Here is an 18,538-nt window from a genome sequence, read left to right as displayed (position 1 = left end):
GAGCAGACACATGCACATTTGTGGCCTGCTGGATGTGATTTTGCAGGGCTCTGGCAGTGCTCCTCCTGCTCCTCCTTGCACAAAGGCGGAGGTAGCGGTCCTGCTGCTGGGTTGTTGCCCTCCTACGGCCTCCTCCACGTCTCCTGATGTACTGGCCTGTCTCCTGGTAGCGCCTCCATGCTCTGGACACTACGCTGACAGACACAGCAAACCTTCTTGCCACAGCTCGCATTAATGTGCCATCCTGGATGAGCTGCACTACCTGAGCCACTTGTGTGGGTTGTAGACTCCGTCTCATGCTACCACTAGAGTGAAAGCACCGCCAGCATTCAAAAGTGACCAAAACATCAGCCAGGAAGCATAGGAACTGAGAAGTGGTCTGTGGTCACCACCTGCAGAACCACTTCTTTATTGGGGGTGTCTTGCTAATTGCCTATAATTTCCACCTGTTGTCTATTCCATTTGCACAACAGCATGTGAAATGTATTGTCAATCAGTGTTGCTTCCTAAGTGGACAGTTTGATTTCACAGAAGTGTGATTGACTTGGAGTTACATTGTGTTGTTTAAGTGTTCCCTTTATTTTTTTGAGCAGTGTATGTTACGAATTACAATTCGTATTATATGTGACGAATTTGCAAAAACATACAATATGTTATAAATTAGCAAAACGTATGATACAGTATCTCACAAAAGTGAGTACACCCCTCACATTTTCGTAAATATTTGAGTATATCTTTTCATGTGACAACACTGAAGAAATGACACTTTGCTACAATGTAAAGTAGTGACAGCTTGTATAACAGTGTACATTTGCTGTCTCCTCAAAATAACTCAACACACAGCCATTAATGTCTAAACCGCTGGCAACAAAAGTGAGTACACCCCTAAATGAAAATGTCCAAATTGGGCCCAATTAGCCATTTTCCCTCCCCGGTGTCATGTGACTCGTTAGTGTTACAAGGTCTCAGGTGTAAATGGGGAGCAGGTGTGTTAAATTTGGTGTCATCGCTCTCACACTCCCTCATACTAGTCACTGGAAGTTCAACATGGCACCTCATGGCAAAGAACTCTCTGAGGATCTGAAAAAAATAATTGTTGCTCTACATGAAGATGGCCTGGACTATAAGAAGATTGCCAAGACCCTGAATCTGAGCTGCAGCACGGTGGCCAAGACCATACAGCGGTTTAACAGGACAGGTTCCACTCAGAACAGGCCTCGCCATGGTCGACCAAATAAGTTGAGTGCACGTGCTCAGCGTCATATCCAGAGGTTGTCTTTGGGAAATAGACGTATGAGTGCTGCCAGCATTGCTGCAGAGGTTGAAGGGGTGGGGGGGTCAGCCTGTCAGTGCTCAGACCATATGCTGCACACTGCATCAAATTGGTCTGCATGGCTGTCGTCCCAAAAGGAAGCCTCTTCTAAAGATGATGCACAAGAAAGCCCGCAAACAGTTTGCTGAAGACAAGCAGACTAAGGACATGGATTACTGGAACCATGTCCTGTGGTCTGATGAGACCAATATAAACGTATTTGGTTCAGATGGTGTCAAGCGTGTGTGGCGGCAACCAGGTGAGGAGTACAAAGACAAGTGTGTCTTGCCTACAGTCAAGCATGGTGGTGGGAGTGTCATGGTCTGAGGCTGCATGAGTGCTGCCGGCACTGGGGAGCTACAGTTCATTGAGGGAACCATGAATGCCAACATGTACTGTGTCATACTGAAGCAGAGCATGATCCCCTCCCTTCGGAGACTGGGACGCAGGGCAGTATTCCAACATGATAACGACCCCAAACACACCTCCAAGACGACCACTGCCTTGCTAAAGAAGCTGAGGGTAAAGGTGATGGACTGGCCATGCATGTCTCCAGACCTAACCCCTATTGAGCATCTGTGGGGCATCCTCAAATGGAAGGTGGAGGAGTGCAAGGTCTCTAACATCCACCAGCTCTGTGATGTCGTCATGGAGGAGTGGAAGAGGACTCCAGTGGCAACCTGTGAAGCTCTGGTGAACTCAATTCCCAAGAGGGTTAAGGCAGTGCTGGAAAATGATGGTGGCCACACAAAATATTGACACTTTGGGCCCAATTTGAACATTTTCACTTAGGGGTGTACTCACTTTTGTTGCCAGCGGTTTAGACATTAATGGCTGTGTGTTGTGTTATTTTGAGGGGACAGCAAATGTACACTGTTATACAAGCTGTACACTCACTACTTTACATTGTAGCAAAGTGTCATTTCTTCAGTGTTGTCACATGAAAAGATATACTCAAATATTTACAAAAATGTGAGGGGTGTACTCACTTTTGTGAGATACTGTATGTTACGAATTCTACCTAGGTGGCTAACATTATCTAGGCTAGGGTTTAGGGTTAAGTTTAGGAGAAGGGTTAGCTAAAAGGGTTAAGGTTAGGGGAAGGTTTAGCTAACATGCTAAGTAGTTGGGGGACAACATGTTTATTGTTGCCTTGCTATTAGTTAGTAAGATGCAGTATGAAAATAAAACACTTGTTTTATCGTTTATTGATTTTCACATTTTCTACAAGTCACCTTGATGTACCAACGCTGGCTAAGCATCATTAGTTTGTTACAAAAATATCAGTGTCTCCATCTTTTGAGTTTGCAACAGCAAACCTCACATGATAAGAGAAAGAGACCTTGAAGAACATTGAAGACACCACAACTAATTGACATTGAAAAATATAGGTTTTATATTTACATTTAAATGATCTATCAGATTATCAGACATATCTGGTACATATTGCATCTTCCCACAAAACTAGAGTCCAAATGATTTGTAATTGCCAGTTAACTTTAGCCTCTATTGTGTCTAGGACTGAAGGAGTATGAGAACATTGAAATGAATACAATTAAGCACAATAAAACATTATGGTGACATATAAAATAGGTTAAAAGTAACAATTAGCACTGGCAAATCTGATTGGCAAACTGAATGTCACTCCGCAATCTTTTTTTCCCATTACCCCACAACCATAATCCATAATCCCAAATTCAGTAGACCGCAGGACAGCAGTATTATAAGGGTTGAGGCTGTTTTATCCAACCAGCAAATAACCCCTAACCAACCAAAATGTATCGAATAGGATCTCTGATCGTTACAGGTGTATAGTACATGTTTATTATCCTCCTGGTAAAAGACAGAGACCATTTTGTGGGAAAACATTGCTACATTCAACAATTCAGTACATAAAGTGCATTCGGAAAGTATACAGACCCCTTGACTTTTTCCACATTTTGTTACGTTACAGCCTTATTCTAAAGTGGATTACATTGTTTTTTCCCCTCATCAATCTACACACAATACCCCATAATGACAAAGGTTTTTAGAAATGTTTGCACATTTATATAAAAAAAACACAGGAAATATCACATTTACATAAATATTCAGACCTTTTACTCAGTACTTAGTTGAATTGAGTCTTCTTGGGTATGAGGCTACAAGCTTGGCACACCTGTATTTGGGGAGTTTCTCAGATTCTTCTCTGCACATTTTAAATGCAAATCCTAAATGTGGAAAAAGTGAAGGAGTCTGAATACTTTCCGAATGGACTGTATGATGTCATAGTGGATATGTTAGATAATGCCATTATGATGTCATAGAAGCTCTTTTAAAGAATGTCACTGTGATGTCATTTTTGGATTTTCCTGAATCCTTTGTTTCAGAAGGTTATGACAGTGATCGTTCTTTACAGCAGCAATACACTAGAGACAATTCAGTGTGTGTGTTCTTCCCCCCTTACAGACACATGGATATTGTGTGTCAATGCTATCATAGGTCCACAGATGTGTATAGCCTACTATATGAATACCCTCATTCAAGAACAGCATACAAATGTTCCCATCATACATATAGGAGAGAAATCTGTGGAAATACTAATCAGTTGCTCACAAACCAGTAAGAAATATACATCAACGCCCCATTACAAATACTCTAAAATGGCAGGAGGTAACAGATATACTAAAGGATACAGGATGAGGAGAGCCAATGGGTTATCAGTCCAAGAGACAACTAGATTAGTTAACAGCAATGACAGTAACATTCAGGCAAAAACAAATACTACTACTACTACTACTACTACTACTAATAATAATAATAATAATAATAATTCTGATACTGACCAAACATGCATAAAGGTGCACACACAAAAATCCTCACTCCAGCATTTGCAATATTTACAGAGAAATTTAGCCAATCACATCTTTAAAAACAAAAATAAAACTAATCTCACATTTATACACAAGTATAACATCAAAGACACAACTTCACATTATTTCCGTAAAACAAATCCCATCCAAAAACAAAACACACAATTATTGCCAACTCTTTGATTCACACTTGTTTCAAACAAAACATCACATTCTGGGCATTCCTTCAGCATTCAGATATCGCTCAGGTACAGTAAACTGTATGTTGTGTTTCAGTTCGGACATGAGAAGTGCTTTAGTTCAACTACTACTCTACATATAAGTCTCCTTAGAGGCCAAAGTAGACTACTGAATAGTTACTGTGCAAGGAGGACAGAGCTATAGAAGGATAAACTGCACAACCAGACCATTAACAACAGCTGGTGCGCAATTTCTAATATTAAGGAAGTCTTGAGGTTCTGCTCGCCTGAGTTAGAATACCTCATGATAAGTTGTAGTATTTTTTGTAGCTGTCTATTTACCACCTGCACTTCCTGATGGTGTCACGATTTAACTGGATATGAACCCAAATGCAGACAACTACACCGAGCCAGAGAAGGTTTAACAGGTTTATTTACAAAGTTAAATTGTCCAGGTTTCCAAAAATAGGGGAAGAGCAAGTCCAGGTCTACAGGGAGGGTAACAGATCCAGGTTCTGAGCAGGAGTGGTACCGTAACATCCTAGTGTCCGTGGTGAGTCCAAAAGGGAGGTCCAGTAGTGGAAAGCAGGATGGTGGTGGCAGGAGTGAAGCGGAGGCAGGAGTCAGGTTCCAATAATATGGTCGTCTTGACTATGATCTGACGATGAGTGGCAAGTTTGACCGGGTCTTTAAGGCTGAGGGGATTATGGTGAATGAGCTGCAGCTGGAACCCTGACTCCCGCACACCAGACTTCACTCCTGCAATCAAGAACAGACAGAGGGGAGGGGGAGAGCAGAGAGAGAGCTACCTAGCAGCAGTAGGCCTAACAGTACCCCCCCCCCCCCTCTACGGACGCCACTCGGCGGCCGACAGGGTTTATCAGGATGTAACCTATGAAAATCACGGACCAGAGCAGGATCCACAATGAAGCTCCTGGGAACCCAGGAACGTTCCTCAGGACCATAACCCTCCCAATCCACCAGGTACTGGAAACCACGACCCCGGCGGCGAACATCCAGAAGTCGCCGGACAGTGTAGACAGGACCCCCACCCACGATCCTGGGCGGAGGAGGGGGACGAGAGGGCGGGCACAGAGGGCTAACAGACACAGGCTTAATCTGGGACACATGAAAAGTGGAATGAACCCGTAGGGAGGCAGGAAGCTGTAGTTTAACCGTGCAGGGGTTAACAATAGACAGTATTTTGAACGGTCCTATAAAACGCGGCGCCATCTTCTTAGATTCCACTTTCAATGGAAGATCACGTGACTTAAGCCATACCTCTTGACCAGGAGAGTAACCGGGAGCCTGGGACCGGTGACGGTTGGCTTGCCTCTGCATGTACGACGAAGCTCGGGACAGAGCTACCCTGGCCTTCCTCCAGACCTTGAAGCAGCGGCGCATGTGGGACTGCACCGAGGGTACCGCCAGTTCCCTCTCTTGAGAAGGGAACAGGGGAGGTTGATAACCAAGAGCACACAGAAAATGAGACAAACCAGAGGAAGCGTTAGTCAAGGTGTTATGAGCATATTCCACCCAGGGGAGCATGGAGCTCCATGACCCAGGGTTAGACCCTGTGACACAGCGGAGAGCGGTCTCCATCTCCTGGTTCGCTCTCTCGGCTTGCCCGTTGGTCTGGGGGTGATATCCAGAGGACAGGCTGGATGTGATGCCCAAAGCTTTACAGAAAGCTTTCCATACCTGGGAGACAAACTGGGGACCCCTGTCAGAGACAATATCAGTGGGTAGACCATGAGAGCGGAACACATGTTCAACCAAAATATCAGCAGTTTCTCTGGCAGTGGGTAGTTTAGGTAGGGCCAAAAAATGAGCAAACTTAGAAAAACGATCAATTACAGTAAGAATGACAGTCTTTCCAGACGAGGGGGGGAAGTCCAGTGACAAAATCCAATGCAATGTGGGACCAGGGCCGGCTGGGTATTGGCAGAGGTCGTAGATGACCAGCGCTGGCCTGGGTGGAGTTCTTACTTCGTGCACATACCGTACAAGCAGCAATGAAGGCTCGAGTGTCCGCCTCCATCCTGGGCCACCAGAACTTCCGTCGCAAAAAGTCAAGGGTCCGAGTAACTCCAGGGTGACAGGTAAGGGGAGACGAGTGAACCCACTGAAGTACCTGGGAGCGAACAGACTCAGGGACAACCAACCGGTTAGGAGGACCGCTCCCAGAGTCAGCTTGTAGATGTTGAGCCTGTCTAACAATCCCTTCGATGTCACATGTAATGGCAGCAATACTGCAGGTAGGAGGCAAGATGGGTTCAGGGTTACTACCAGTATCAACAGCAGAATGAACACGAGACAGGGCGTCAGGCTTGACGTTGCGTGACCCAGGACGGTAAGACAGGGAAAAATTTAATCTACCAAAAAATAGTGCCCACCTGGCTTGACGGGGATTGAGCTGCTTCGCTGACTGGATGTATGCAAGATTTTTATGATCCGTCCAAACGATGAAGGGTTGTTCCGCCCCCTCCAACCAATGCCGCCACTCCTCGAGAGCCAGCTTAACGGCGAGCAGTTCACGATTGCCAACATCATAATTCCTCTCTGCCTGAGAAAGTTTCCGTGAAAGAAAAGCACAGGGATGCAGTTTGTTATCTTCAGGTGAACGTTGTGACAACACCGCACCTACCCCAGTGTCGGATGCATCCACCTCCACGACAAACTGGCGGTCGGGGTCAGGCTGCATCAGAATGGGAGCCGAGGCGAAGCGATGTTTCAGCTCTTCGAACGCTGATTCGGCCCCTTCATTCCAAGCGAACGGTAGTGAGATGGAGGTGAGAGCGGTGAGTGGCGCAGCAATGCGGCTGTAGTCCTTGATGAACCTCCTGTAGAAGTTCGCAAACCCCAGGTATCGTTGAAGTTGTTTGCGGGTGGAGGGGGCTGGCCAGTCCGTGACAGCAGAGATCTTAGCTGGGTCCATCCGCAACTCCCCCTGAGCTATTATGTAACCCAAAAAAGAGGTTTCAGACACATGAAATTCACATTTCTCCATCTTCACAAATAGTTTGTTCTCCAACAACCTTTGCAACACCTGGCGCACATGCAGTTCATGTTCCTGGGAGGACTCTGAGTAAATCAGGATATCATCCAGATAGACAAAAACAAAACGATTCAACATGTCCCGAAGGACATCATTCACTAGTGCCTGAAAAACAGCAGGGGCATTAGACAAACCAAAAGGCATAACCAGATACTCAAAATGTCCCAAGGGTGTGTTGAAGGCAGTCTTCCATTCATCACCTTTACGAATGCGCACCAGGTGATACGCATTTTGTAGATCCAGTTTCGTAAAGATAGTTGCACCATGAAGGAGGGGAAAAGCAGAATTAATTAAAGGCAGAGAATATTTGTTCTTAATGGTGATGTTGTTAAGTCCACGGAAATCAATACAGGGTCTGAGGGTCTTATCCTTCTTTCCAACAAAAAAGAATCCCGCTCCTACAGGTGACGAGGAAGGACGAATAATACCTGCCGCCAAGGAGTCCCGTATGTAGTTCTCCATAGCCTCCGTCTCCGGGCGGGAGAGATTGTACAGGCGACTGTTAGGGAGAGGGGCTCCTGGCTGGAGGTCAATGGTGCAGTCGTATGGCCGGTGAGGAGGAAGAGAAGTAGCTCTGTGTTTGCAGAAAACGGATGCCAGGTCATGATACACGTCAGGGACAGCAGAGAGATCCATGGACTCCAGTGGAGGTTGAGGCACAGTGCTGGCAGGGGTCTGAGCAGAACACAAACAGTTCACATGACAAAATGTGCTCCATGAAACAATTCTACCTGTCACCCAATCAATGTGTGGATTGTGTCTTATGAGCCAGGGGATACCAAGGACCAGGGGGGTCTGTGGGCAGTCAATTATGTGAAATTGAATGTTCTCCTGATGATTATCCGACACTCTGAGACAAACAGGAACAGTCTGATGAGTAATACGGGTCAACAATTGTCCATTTAGACCCTTAGCCTGCAGCGGACGGTCCATAGGAACAGTCTCTAAATCCATTTGTTGAGCCAACTCTCGATCCAAAAAGCTTTCATCGGCACCAGAGTCAACCAGCGCACTAACAGGTAAATTCTGGGACTGCCACTGGAGGGTTGCCTGGAGCAGAATGCGGGGAGAAGAGGAAGAATCTGCTGCTCGGCTCACCAAAACTTCTCCCATTAATGATGAGCCGGCCCTTTTCCCGGACGAACTGGGCAGGAAGGAACGAAATGACCAGCTTCTCCACAATACAGGCAGACACGAGCCTGAATATGACGTGCACGCTCCTCTGAGGACAACCGTGCACGACCCACCTCCATGGCTTCGGGTTCAGTGCTCCTAGTATTGACTCGGGAAGACTCGGCCCTCTCCGTAGGGAAGAGGCGGGGAGAGGTTGGTTGACGACAGACAGGTTGCTTGGAACTAACACTCCTCTCCCGGCGGCGCTCCCGAATCCGATTCTCCAACCTGATGGTGAGTGAAATAAGATTATCCAGCGTAGGCGATTCATCATATGACACCAATTCATCTTTCAAAGTCTCAGACAAAGCATTAATGAACACTCCTTGTAATGCCTCGTCATTCCAACCACTCACTGCCGCTAAAGTCCGAAACTCCACTGCCATCTCCGCCACACTGCGAGACCCCTGCCGAAGAGAAAACAACCGTTTAGCAGCCTCCTTGCCCCGTACGGGGTGGTCGAAAACCTTCCTCATCTCAGTGGTGAAGGCAACGTAAGCGTTGCAAATGTCCGACTGACTCTCCCAGACCGCGGATCCCCAGGAACGAGCGGAACCGCTAGTAGAGTTGATAAGGTAGGCAATACGGGCTCTTTCTGAGGCGTAGGTGAGGGGCTGTTGTTCAAACACTAACGAGCATTGAGTCAAAAAATCACCACAGGTTCCCATGTTCCCGTCATAGCGCTCTGGAGCAGGAACAAAAGGCTCTCTGATCTGGGCTGGAGGAGCAGGAAAAACAGGCGGAGCAGGAGAAGGAGCAGTTTGTATGCCATGAACGAGGGGTGCATTATTAACTTGGGTAGTAAGGGCAGACACTTGATTGGTGAGTAATTGAACCTGATTAAGCAGCATCTGACTGTTCTCATAAATAGTCTTAAACAAAGTATCATGTTGGCCAAGTAAAATGCCCTGACTGGCTATGGCAGTCCGAATTTGAGGGCACTCTGGGGTGGTATCCGAGCTACTGTCTGCTGGGTTCATGTTGGTCAGATCATACAGTCACGATTTAACTGGATATGAACCCAAATGCAGACAACTACACCGAGCCAGAGAAGGTTTAACAGGTTTATTTACAAAGTTAAATTGTCCAGGTTTCCAAAAATAGGGGAAGAGCAAGTCCAGGTCTACAGGGAGGGTAACAGATCCAGGTTCTGAGCAGGAGTGGTACCGTAACGTCCTAGTGTCCGTGGTGAGTCCAAAAGGGAGGTCCAGTAGTGGAAAGCAGGATGGTGGTGGCAGGAGTGAAGCGGAGGCAGGAGTCAGGTTCCAATAATATGGTCGTCTTGACTATGATCTGACGATGAGTGGCAAGTTTGACCGGGTCTTTAAGGCTGAGGTGATTATGGTGAATGAGCTGCAGCTGGAACCCTGACTCCCGCACACCAGACTTCACTCCTGCAATCAAAAACAGACAGAGGGGAGGGGGAGAGCAGAGAGAGAGCTACCTAGCAGCAGTAGGCCTAACAGATGGGCCTCCCCCAGGTGGTGAGGGTAGTAAACAACACATCCGCCACGCTGACCCTCAATACGGGGGCGCCACACACACAGTGTTGTACAACTAACCTTGTGGGGACACACAATTCAGTCCCATTCAAAATCCTATTCTCCCTAACCCTAAACCTAACCCATACCCTAACCCGAAAACCTAACCTTAACCCTAACCCTAAAACTAACCCTAGCTCCTAAACCTAATTCTAACCCTAACACTAATTCTTAACCCTAAACCCCCTAGAAATAGCATTTGACCTTGTCGGGACCAACAAAATATACCCAGTTGGTTAATTTTTTGTTAGTTTACTATTCTTGTGGGGACTTCTAGTCCCCACAAGTATAGTTAAAAATGTCCACACACAGACACACACGCTGCTGCTAATGTGTATTATCTATCCTGTTGCCTAGTCACTTTACCCCTACCTATATGTACAGTACATAGCTACCTCAATTACCTCGTACCCCTGCACATCGACTCAGTACTGGGGCTCCCTGTATACAGCCATGTTATTTGAACTCTTTATTTTTATTTGTTATTCACTGTGTATTTATTCCCCATGTCACTATTTGTATTCTATATTAAAAATATATATCTTATCTTTAACTCTGCATTGTTGGAAAAGGATCCGTAAGTAAGCATTTCACTGTTAGTCTAAACCTGTTGTCTACGAAGCATGTGACAAATAACATTTGATTTGATTACAGTCCTAGTTAGTAGACTTGTGGTCGTACTAGTTAGTACCAGCGACCTAACCATAACCATTTTGGTTTTCTTTCTTTATCTCATCTTCCAACATTATCAGTGCTTCGAGTAAATTATAAGTAAATTATATTTACAAGTCAAGTGGCGACACAGCATATCTATAGATATACAAATAGCTGAATCAGGAGTCTATGTGTTTCCATACTCAGAGATTCAAAGGGCATTGGGCCCCTATGGGTTTCCCTCCCTCCCCCACCCCACAGTAGAGCAGCTCAGGTGGGAGTAACACCTCCAGACTCAGGTCACAGGCTGGAGGCTTGGGCCTGCTGCTGTAGCTGTGTGTGGTGAGCTGTGCCGGGGGACGCCGGTTCACATTCCTTGGGCCCCTCCTCCACCCCCCGTGCGTACATCAGCACCAGAGTGACTGTGGCGAAGGTGACAGCGTTGACGGGAAACGCCCTGAGCAGGGTGGAGGTGAGACCTCGCGTGAACACTCTGAGCCCCTCCCTTCTCACACTCTGCCGCACGCAGTCAGCGATGCTGCTGTACTGGTAGACTCCGCCCATCCCGTCCGCCTGGAGGCGGGACTTAATCACGTCCACAGGATAGGTGGACAGCCAGCAGGTGACCCCGGACATCCCGCCGGCAAATAGCAGCTTGGGGATCATGTAAGGTTCGCCGGGCTCGTAGCCAATGGAGCGGGTCAGAAAGTCGTAGGTCAGGAAGTAGACTCCAAAGCAGGGGGTCTCTCGGATCAGCGTGGTGACCATGCCGCGGTTCACCCCCAGCAGCCCCTCCCACTTGTAGATACTGGCCAGGCAGTCCAGGGAGTTCTTGTACAGCTTCCTCTTGGACTTCTTCTCCCCAGTGCCTTAGTAACACAGTATAATTATAAATACTAGTGATGGGCACCAATATGGAAAGGTTGACTTGTGGAGAAACATGAAATAGGTGGCCATACAATTATTTTCCTGAAAGTTGTCAACTTTTTATTAAAGTTAGTGCCATTGGTGAACCCTTTGAACTCAAATGCTATGGTACACACGCTTTCCTAGCAGTGCAGGGGCAGAGCAGAGTACATTATGCTAGCTAGCTCAGATAATCTAAAATGTTATTTGCTACAGAGGTAGCTAAGTGGCTAGCTTGAAAGGGCAGTGTGTGATGCACAAATTGTTTGATTTGTTGGCTAGTTAGCTAGGTTGGCTAGTTAGCTGGCTTGGCTAGTTAGCTGGCTTGGCTAGTTAGCTAGGTTGCTCCACCACCAGATGTTGCAGAAACCAACTAATGTGTATGAATGAAACATGGAACACTTTTGCCTAGAAAAGTATTCTTGCAAGTGTTGGCAACCGTTTTTGTTATATTACAGTAACAAATCCCTCATCAAATCATGATATGGCACACTCCTAAGGCAGTGCTGCATGTTTGCAATAACATATATATTCATTTTTTTTACAACATACAGTGCCTTCGGAAAGTATTCAGGCCCCATGACTTTTTCCACATTTTGTTAAGTTACAGCCTTATTATGAAATTAATAAAATTCATTTTTTGCCTCATCAATCTACACACAATACCCTGTAAAGACAAAATGAAAACAGGTTTATAGAAGGAAAAAAAACAGAAATACCTTATTTACATAAGTATTCAGACCCTTTGCTACGAGACTTGAAATTGAGCTCAGGTGCATCCTGTTTCCATTGATCATCCTTGAGATGTTTCTACATCTTGATTGGAGTCCACCTGTGGTAAATTCAATTGATTGGACATGATTTGGAAAAGCATACACCTGTCTATATAAGGTCCCACAGTTGACAGTGTATGTCAGAGCAAAAACCAAGCCATGAGGTCGAAGGAATTGTCCATAGAGCTCCGAGACAGGATTGTGTAGAGACACAGAAGGTCCCCAAGAACACAGTGGCCTCCATTATTCTTAAATGGAAGAAGTTTGGAACCACCAAGACTCTTCCTAGAACTGGCCATCCGGCCAAACTGAGCAATCGGAGGAGAAGGGTCTTGGTCAGGGAGGTGACCAAGAACCTGATTGTCACTCTGACAGAGCTGCAGAGTTCCTCTGTGGAGATGGGAGAAACTTCCAGAAGGACAAGAATTTCTGCTTCACTCCACCAATCAGGACTTTGTTCTAGAGTGGCCAGACAGAAGCCACTCCTCAGTAAAAGGCACATGACAGCCCGCTTGGAGTTTTCCAAAAGGCACCTAAAGACTCTCAGACTGAACTCTTTGGCCTGAATGCCAAGCGTCACGTCTGGAGGAAACCTGTACCATCCCTACGGTGAAGCATGGTGGTTGCAGCATCATGCTGTGGGGATGTTTTTTCAGCAGCAGGGACTGGGAGACTAGTCAGGATCAAAGGAAAGATGAACGGAGCAAAGTACAGAGAGATCCTTGATGAAAAAACCTGCTCCAAAGCGCTCAGGACCTCAGACTAGGCTGAACATACACCTTCCAACAGGACAACGACCCTAAACACTCAGCCAAGACAAGGCAGGAGTGGCTTCGGGACAAGTCTGAATGTCCTAGAGTGGCCCAGCCAGAGCTCGGACTTGAACATCTCTGGAGAGACCTGAAAATAGCTGTGCAGCGACGCTCCCCATCCAACCTGACAGAGCTTGAGATGATCTGCAGAGAAGAATGGGAGAAATTGCCCAAATACAGGTGTGCCAAGCTTGTAGCGTCAAAGAAGACTCGAGACTGTAATCGCTGCCAAAGGTGCTTCAACAAAGTACTGAGTAAAGGGTCTGAATACTTATGTAAATGTAATATTTTTGTTTTCTTTCTTTTTTTTAAAACAGAAATTTGCATAATTTTCTAAAAACCTGTTTTTGCTTTGTCATTATGGGGTATTGTGTGTAGATTGAAGGGGGGGGGGGAAACAATTTAATCAATTTTAGAATAGGGCTGTAACATAACAAAATGTGGAAAAGTCAAGAGGTCTGAATACTTTGCGAATGCACTGTACCTCACTCATATTGATATCAAATGTCAAAAACGTGATTTTCATGTATTTTATATACAGTGGGGGAAAAAAGTATTTAGTCAGCCACCAATTGTGCAAGTTCTCCCACTTAAAAATATGAGAGAGGCCTGTAATTTTCATCATAGGTACACGTCAACTATGACAAACTAATTGATTTTTTATGAATTTATTTGCAAATTATGGTGGAAAATAAGTATTTTGTCACCTACAAACAAGCAAGATTTCTGGCTCTCACAGACCTGTAACTTCTTCTTTAAGAGGCTCCACGCAAGAGGCTCCACGCAAGATCTCACCCCGTGGGGTTAAAATGATCACAAGAACGGTGAGCAAAAATCCCAGAACCACACGGGGGGACCTAGTGAATGACCTGCAGAGAGCTGGGACCAAAGTAACAAAGCCTACCATCAGTAACACACTACGCCGCCAGGGACTCAAATCCTGCAGTGCCAGACGTGTCCCCCTGCTTAAGCCAGTACATGTCCAGGCCCGTCTGAAGTTTGCTAGAGTGCATTTGGATGATCCAGAAGAGGATTGGGAGAATGTCATATGGTCAGATGAAACCAAAATAGAACTTTTTGGTAAAAACTCAACTCGTCGTGTTTGGAGGACAAAGAATGCTGAGTTGCATCCAAAGAACACCATACCTACTGTGAAGCATGGGGGTGGAAACATCATGCTTTGGGGCTGTTTTTCTGCAAAGGGACCAGGACGACTGATCCGTGTAAAGGAAAGAATGAATGGGGCCATGTATCGTGAGATTTTGAGTGAAAACCTCCTTCCATCAGCAAGGGCATTGAAGATGAAACGTGGCTGGGTCTTTCAGCATGACAATGATCCCAAACACACCGCCCGGGCAACGAAGGAGTGGCTTCGTAAGAAGCATTTCAAGGTCCTGGAGTGGACTAGCCAGTCTCCAGATCTCAACCCCATAGAAAATCTTTTGAGGGAGTTGAAAGTCCGTGTTGCCCAGCGGCAGCCCCAAAACATCACTGCTCTAGAGGAGATCTGCATGGAGGAATGGGCCAAAATACCAGCAACAGTGTGTGAAAACCTTGTGAAGACTTACAGAAAACGTTTGAGAAACTTAAGTATTGAGAAACTTATTTTTTTAATATATACTTATTTTCCACCATAATTTGCAAATAAATTCATAAAAAATCCTACAATGTGATTTTCTGGATTTTTTCCCCACATTTTGTCTGTCATAGTTGACGTGTACCTATGATGAAAATTACAGGCCTCTCTCATCTTTTTAAGTGGGAGAACTTGCACAATTGGTGGCTGACTAAATACTTTTTTCCCCCACTGTATATATATATATTAGCGAGAAAATAAAAACATATGGGGGATTGGAAGTGATGCAGACAATTACATTGATGGAAGTTACAATTTATCTGCAATATTAAAGCTGATCTACCCCTAAAAAGAAAAAGAAATAATAATTAAGACGCGACTGATGCATGTGGGGATATATTTGTTTTGTCTCTATGACATTCAGAGGCTGAACTATGAAGTTCTTTAGCCGAGAAGTAAAATGTTTTACTTTGCTTGTGAAGTAATCTAATAGGCCTACGATGTGTAACTCTGGCTATTCACTTTCTGTAAAAGAGATGTTTAAACACAGGCAGCTTTTAGGAACGCACTTGTGACCTTCTCTTGATGTGTTAAGCCATGGAAGAGTAGCTAGCAGTTTAAACTTTAATATTTCTGCCTCGTGCCTCTGTCTGGGATAGGGCAATGTAACTTGTAAAAGTAGCTTACATTGCTTAGAATCATATGACGTCAAAGATTACATTTTTTACAAACAGCGACAGTTTTGTTGCAAACAAGATACACTGGTTTGGCATCAGATAAATTTGGAGAAATGTGGTACGATGAATGCAAATCTATCTGTCCATTCTTCCTTGAAACTTCTATTTTATAAATATGCCTTTCTTTTGAGACTTTTCGAAAGCTACATTTTCTCTTGCAAGCTGATTGTTTTGAGCTAATAAGAAATAGGGTAGGCTAACTATTTTTCACCAATCAACGCACAGAGAAATAGACAAAGACTACAAAACTCATTTACTAGAGACATTGGTGATTTTATCTCAAATGTGTCATTGAATTGATTATTTACTAACCGGATGTGTTATAGTGATGGGGAATGAATTGGGCTGCTATTATATTATGTTCTGGCCTGCTGACTATTAGCTCAGAAAAACGGGTATAAAAAAATACATTCTGCTAATGTCTTTAGTCATGTAAAATGACTAGAATTGCATTTAATGCGTTTATTAAACAGTTTTTTTCCGGGACCCGAAAATACAATGATAGATGCATGCAATGTTCTATTATAAAGGTGATTTTTTTACCCCCTGCATTCAGAAAGTATTCAGACCCCTTGACTTTTTCCACATTTTGTTACATTATAGCCTTATTCTAAAAGTGATTAAATAGTTTCCCCCCCTCATTAATCTACACACAATACCCCATAATGACAAAGTTAAAACAGGTTTTTAGACATTTTTGCAAATGTATTAAAAATAAAAACGTAAATATTACATTTACTGTAAGTATTCAAAGCCTTTACTCAGTACTTTGTTGAAGCACCTTTGGCAGCGATTACAGCCGCGAGTCTTCTTGGGTATGACGCTACAAGCTTGGCACACCTGTATTTGGGGAGTTTCTCCCATTCTTCTCTGCAGATCCTCTCAAGCTCTGTCAGATTGGATGGGGAGCGTCGCTGCACAGCAATTTCTAGGTCTCTCCACAGATGTTAAAATCCAGTTCAAGTCCGGGCTCTGGCTGGGCCACTCAAGGACATTCAGAGACTTGTACCGAAGCCACTCCTGCATTGTCTTGGCTGTGTGCTTTTGTCATTGTCCTGTTGGAGGGTGAACCTTCACCCCAGTCTGTGGTCCTGAGCGATCTGGAGCAGGCTTTCATCAAGGATCTCTCTGTACTTTTCTCCGTTCATCTTTCCCTCGATCCTGACTAGTCTCCCAGTCCCTGCCACTGAAAAACATCCCCACATCATGATGCTGCAACCACCATGCTTCACCGTAGGGATGGTGCCAGGTTTCCTCCAGACGTGACGCTTGGCATTCATGCAAAAGAGTTCAATCTTGGTTTCATCAGACCAGAGAATATTGTTTCTCATGGTCTGAGAGTCCTTTAGGTGCCTTTTGGCAAACTACAAGCAGGCTGTCATGTGTCTTTTACTGAGGAGTGGCTTCTGTCTGGCCACTCTACCATAAAGGCCTGATTGGTGGAGTGCTGCAGAGATGGTTGTCCTTCTGGAAGGTTCTCCCATCTCCACAGTGGAACTCTGGAGCTCTGTCAGAGTGACCATCGGGTTCTTGGTCACCTCCCTGACAAAGGCCCTTCTCCACTGATTGCTCAGTTTGGCCGGGCGGCCAGCTCTAGGAAGAGTCTTGGTGGTTCCAAACTTTCCAAATCATGTCCAATCAATTGAATTTACCACTGGTGGACTCCAATCAAGTTGTAGAAACATCTCAAGGATGATGAAAGGAAACAGGATGCACCTGAGCTCAATTTCGAGTCTAATAGCTAAGGGTCTGAATACTTATGTAAATATTAAATTACTGTTTTTTATTTTTTTATACATTTGCTAACATTTCTAAAAACCAGTTTTCACTTTGTCATTACACGGTATTGTGTGTAGATTGATGAGGAAAACATTTAATTTAATACATTTTAGAATAAGGCTGTAACGTAACAAAATTTGGAAAAAAATCAAGGGGTCTGAATACTTTCAGAATGCACTGTAGTAATGAGGTAGGCCTACTTTGTCACTGTTAATTCAATGAAGGGGGAGGGTATTGCCATTTTTTTTTTCAATTACAAGGGGAGGGTCATGTGAAAATATTTTCTTAACATTGGGGAGGGGGGTGCATTTTTTAAATGACATCTCGAGTTGGAATCCCCCAACCCCCACTAATTTTCGAATGGCCCCTAACGACTATCCATTAATACAAAGCTGGCTGTTTTCCCTAGTCTATTTTGTTTCAGAGCATTTAAAAGATGGTTCTTTAATTGTATGGCTGCAGTTTGCTTCAATAGGACTAAATCACGTGTAGCTCAGTTGGTAGAGCATGGCGCTTGCAACGCCAGGGTTGTGGGTTCGATTCCCACGGGGGGCCAGTATGAAAAAGAAAAAAGGTATGCACTCACTAACTTTAAGTCGCTCTGGATAAGAGCGTCTGCTAAATGACTAAAATGTAGTGGATGCTCAATAACATCATCATGCCAACCATGTGTACATCTATTATGTTATCTATTTCTCACGATAAAGCCACAAAAATAATACTAAACAATACTGGTTTTGATGGAGAAAATGTCTAGAATCGACGGCTGAGATGTGATACTATGATCCGACACTGTAAACACATTCACAATGCTGTTGTTTGCCTAAAAATACATGGCGGTTTCCATTGAGCTGTTACCCGTGCACATGCAGCTTCCCATTACCAAGCCTGCAGAAGTGCGGATCTTTTTGACAGATGCCGATTCAAAGCTGCTGACGTCAAACGCATCCTCCATCTTTTACGATTGCAGAGATGCTGCTTTCCATTGAAGAAGAATTTAGGAGGTATCGACCACGCGCACTGCCTTTGCGGCAATCAAGTCCATACAGAACTGGGGTGATATCTGTTAGTTGTTGAAATACGCAGACATTTCCTCCTCTTGCTGACTGCAAACCACCGACCACCGGCACAGGTAGGAGAAAAGTATAAATTTCTCTATTCTGTTATATTGCAAAGGCTTTATTTT

General features: G+C 44.7%; 1 protein-coding gene across 1 annotated transcript; it reads right to left on the bottom strand.

Annotated features, from left to right (window-relative positions):
• Positions 1-10,704: 10,704 nt before the first annotated feature.
• Positions 10,705-18,307, bottom strand: LOC311108406 (mitochondrial basic amino acids transporter-like; the record flags this gene model as incomplete). Its single annotated transcript, XM_084151034.1, has 2 exons — positions 10,705-11,638; positions 18,211-18,307. 2 exons carry the CDS (start codon positions 18,305-18,307, stop codon positions 11,070-11,072), a joined length of 666 nt encoding a protein of 221 aa, XP_084007160.1. The 3' UTR covers positions 10,705-11,069.
• Positions 18,308-18,538: the final 231 nt, after the last annotated feature.

This window comes from Coregonus lavaretus, assembly GCF_964263955.1.
Source record: "Coregonus lavaretus genome assembly, chromosome: 33".
Taxonomy (NCBI): Eukaryota; Metazoa; Chordata; class Actinopteri; order Salmoniformes; family Salmonidae; genus Coregonus; species Coregonus lavaretus.
This window is presented reverse-complemented; position numbering and strand designations above follow the sequence as displayed.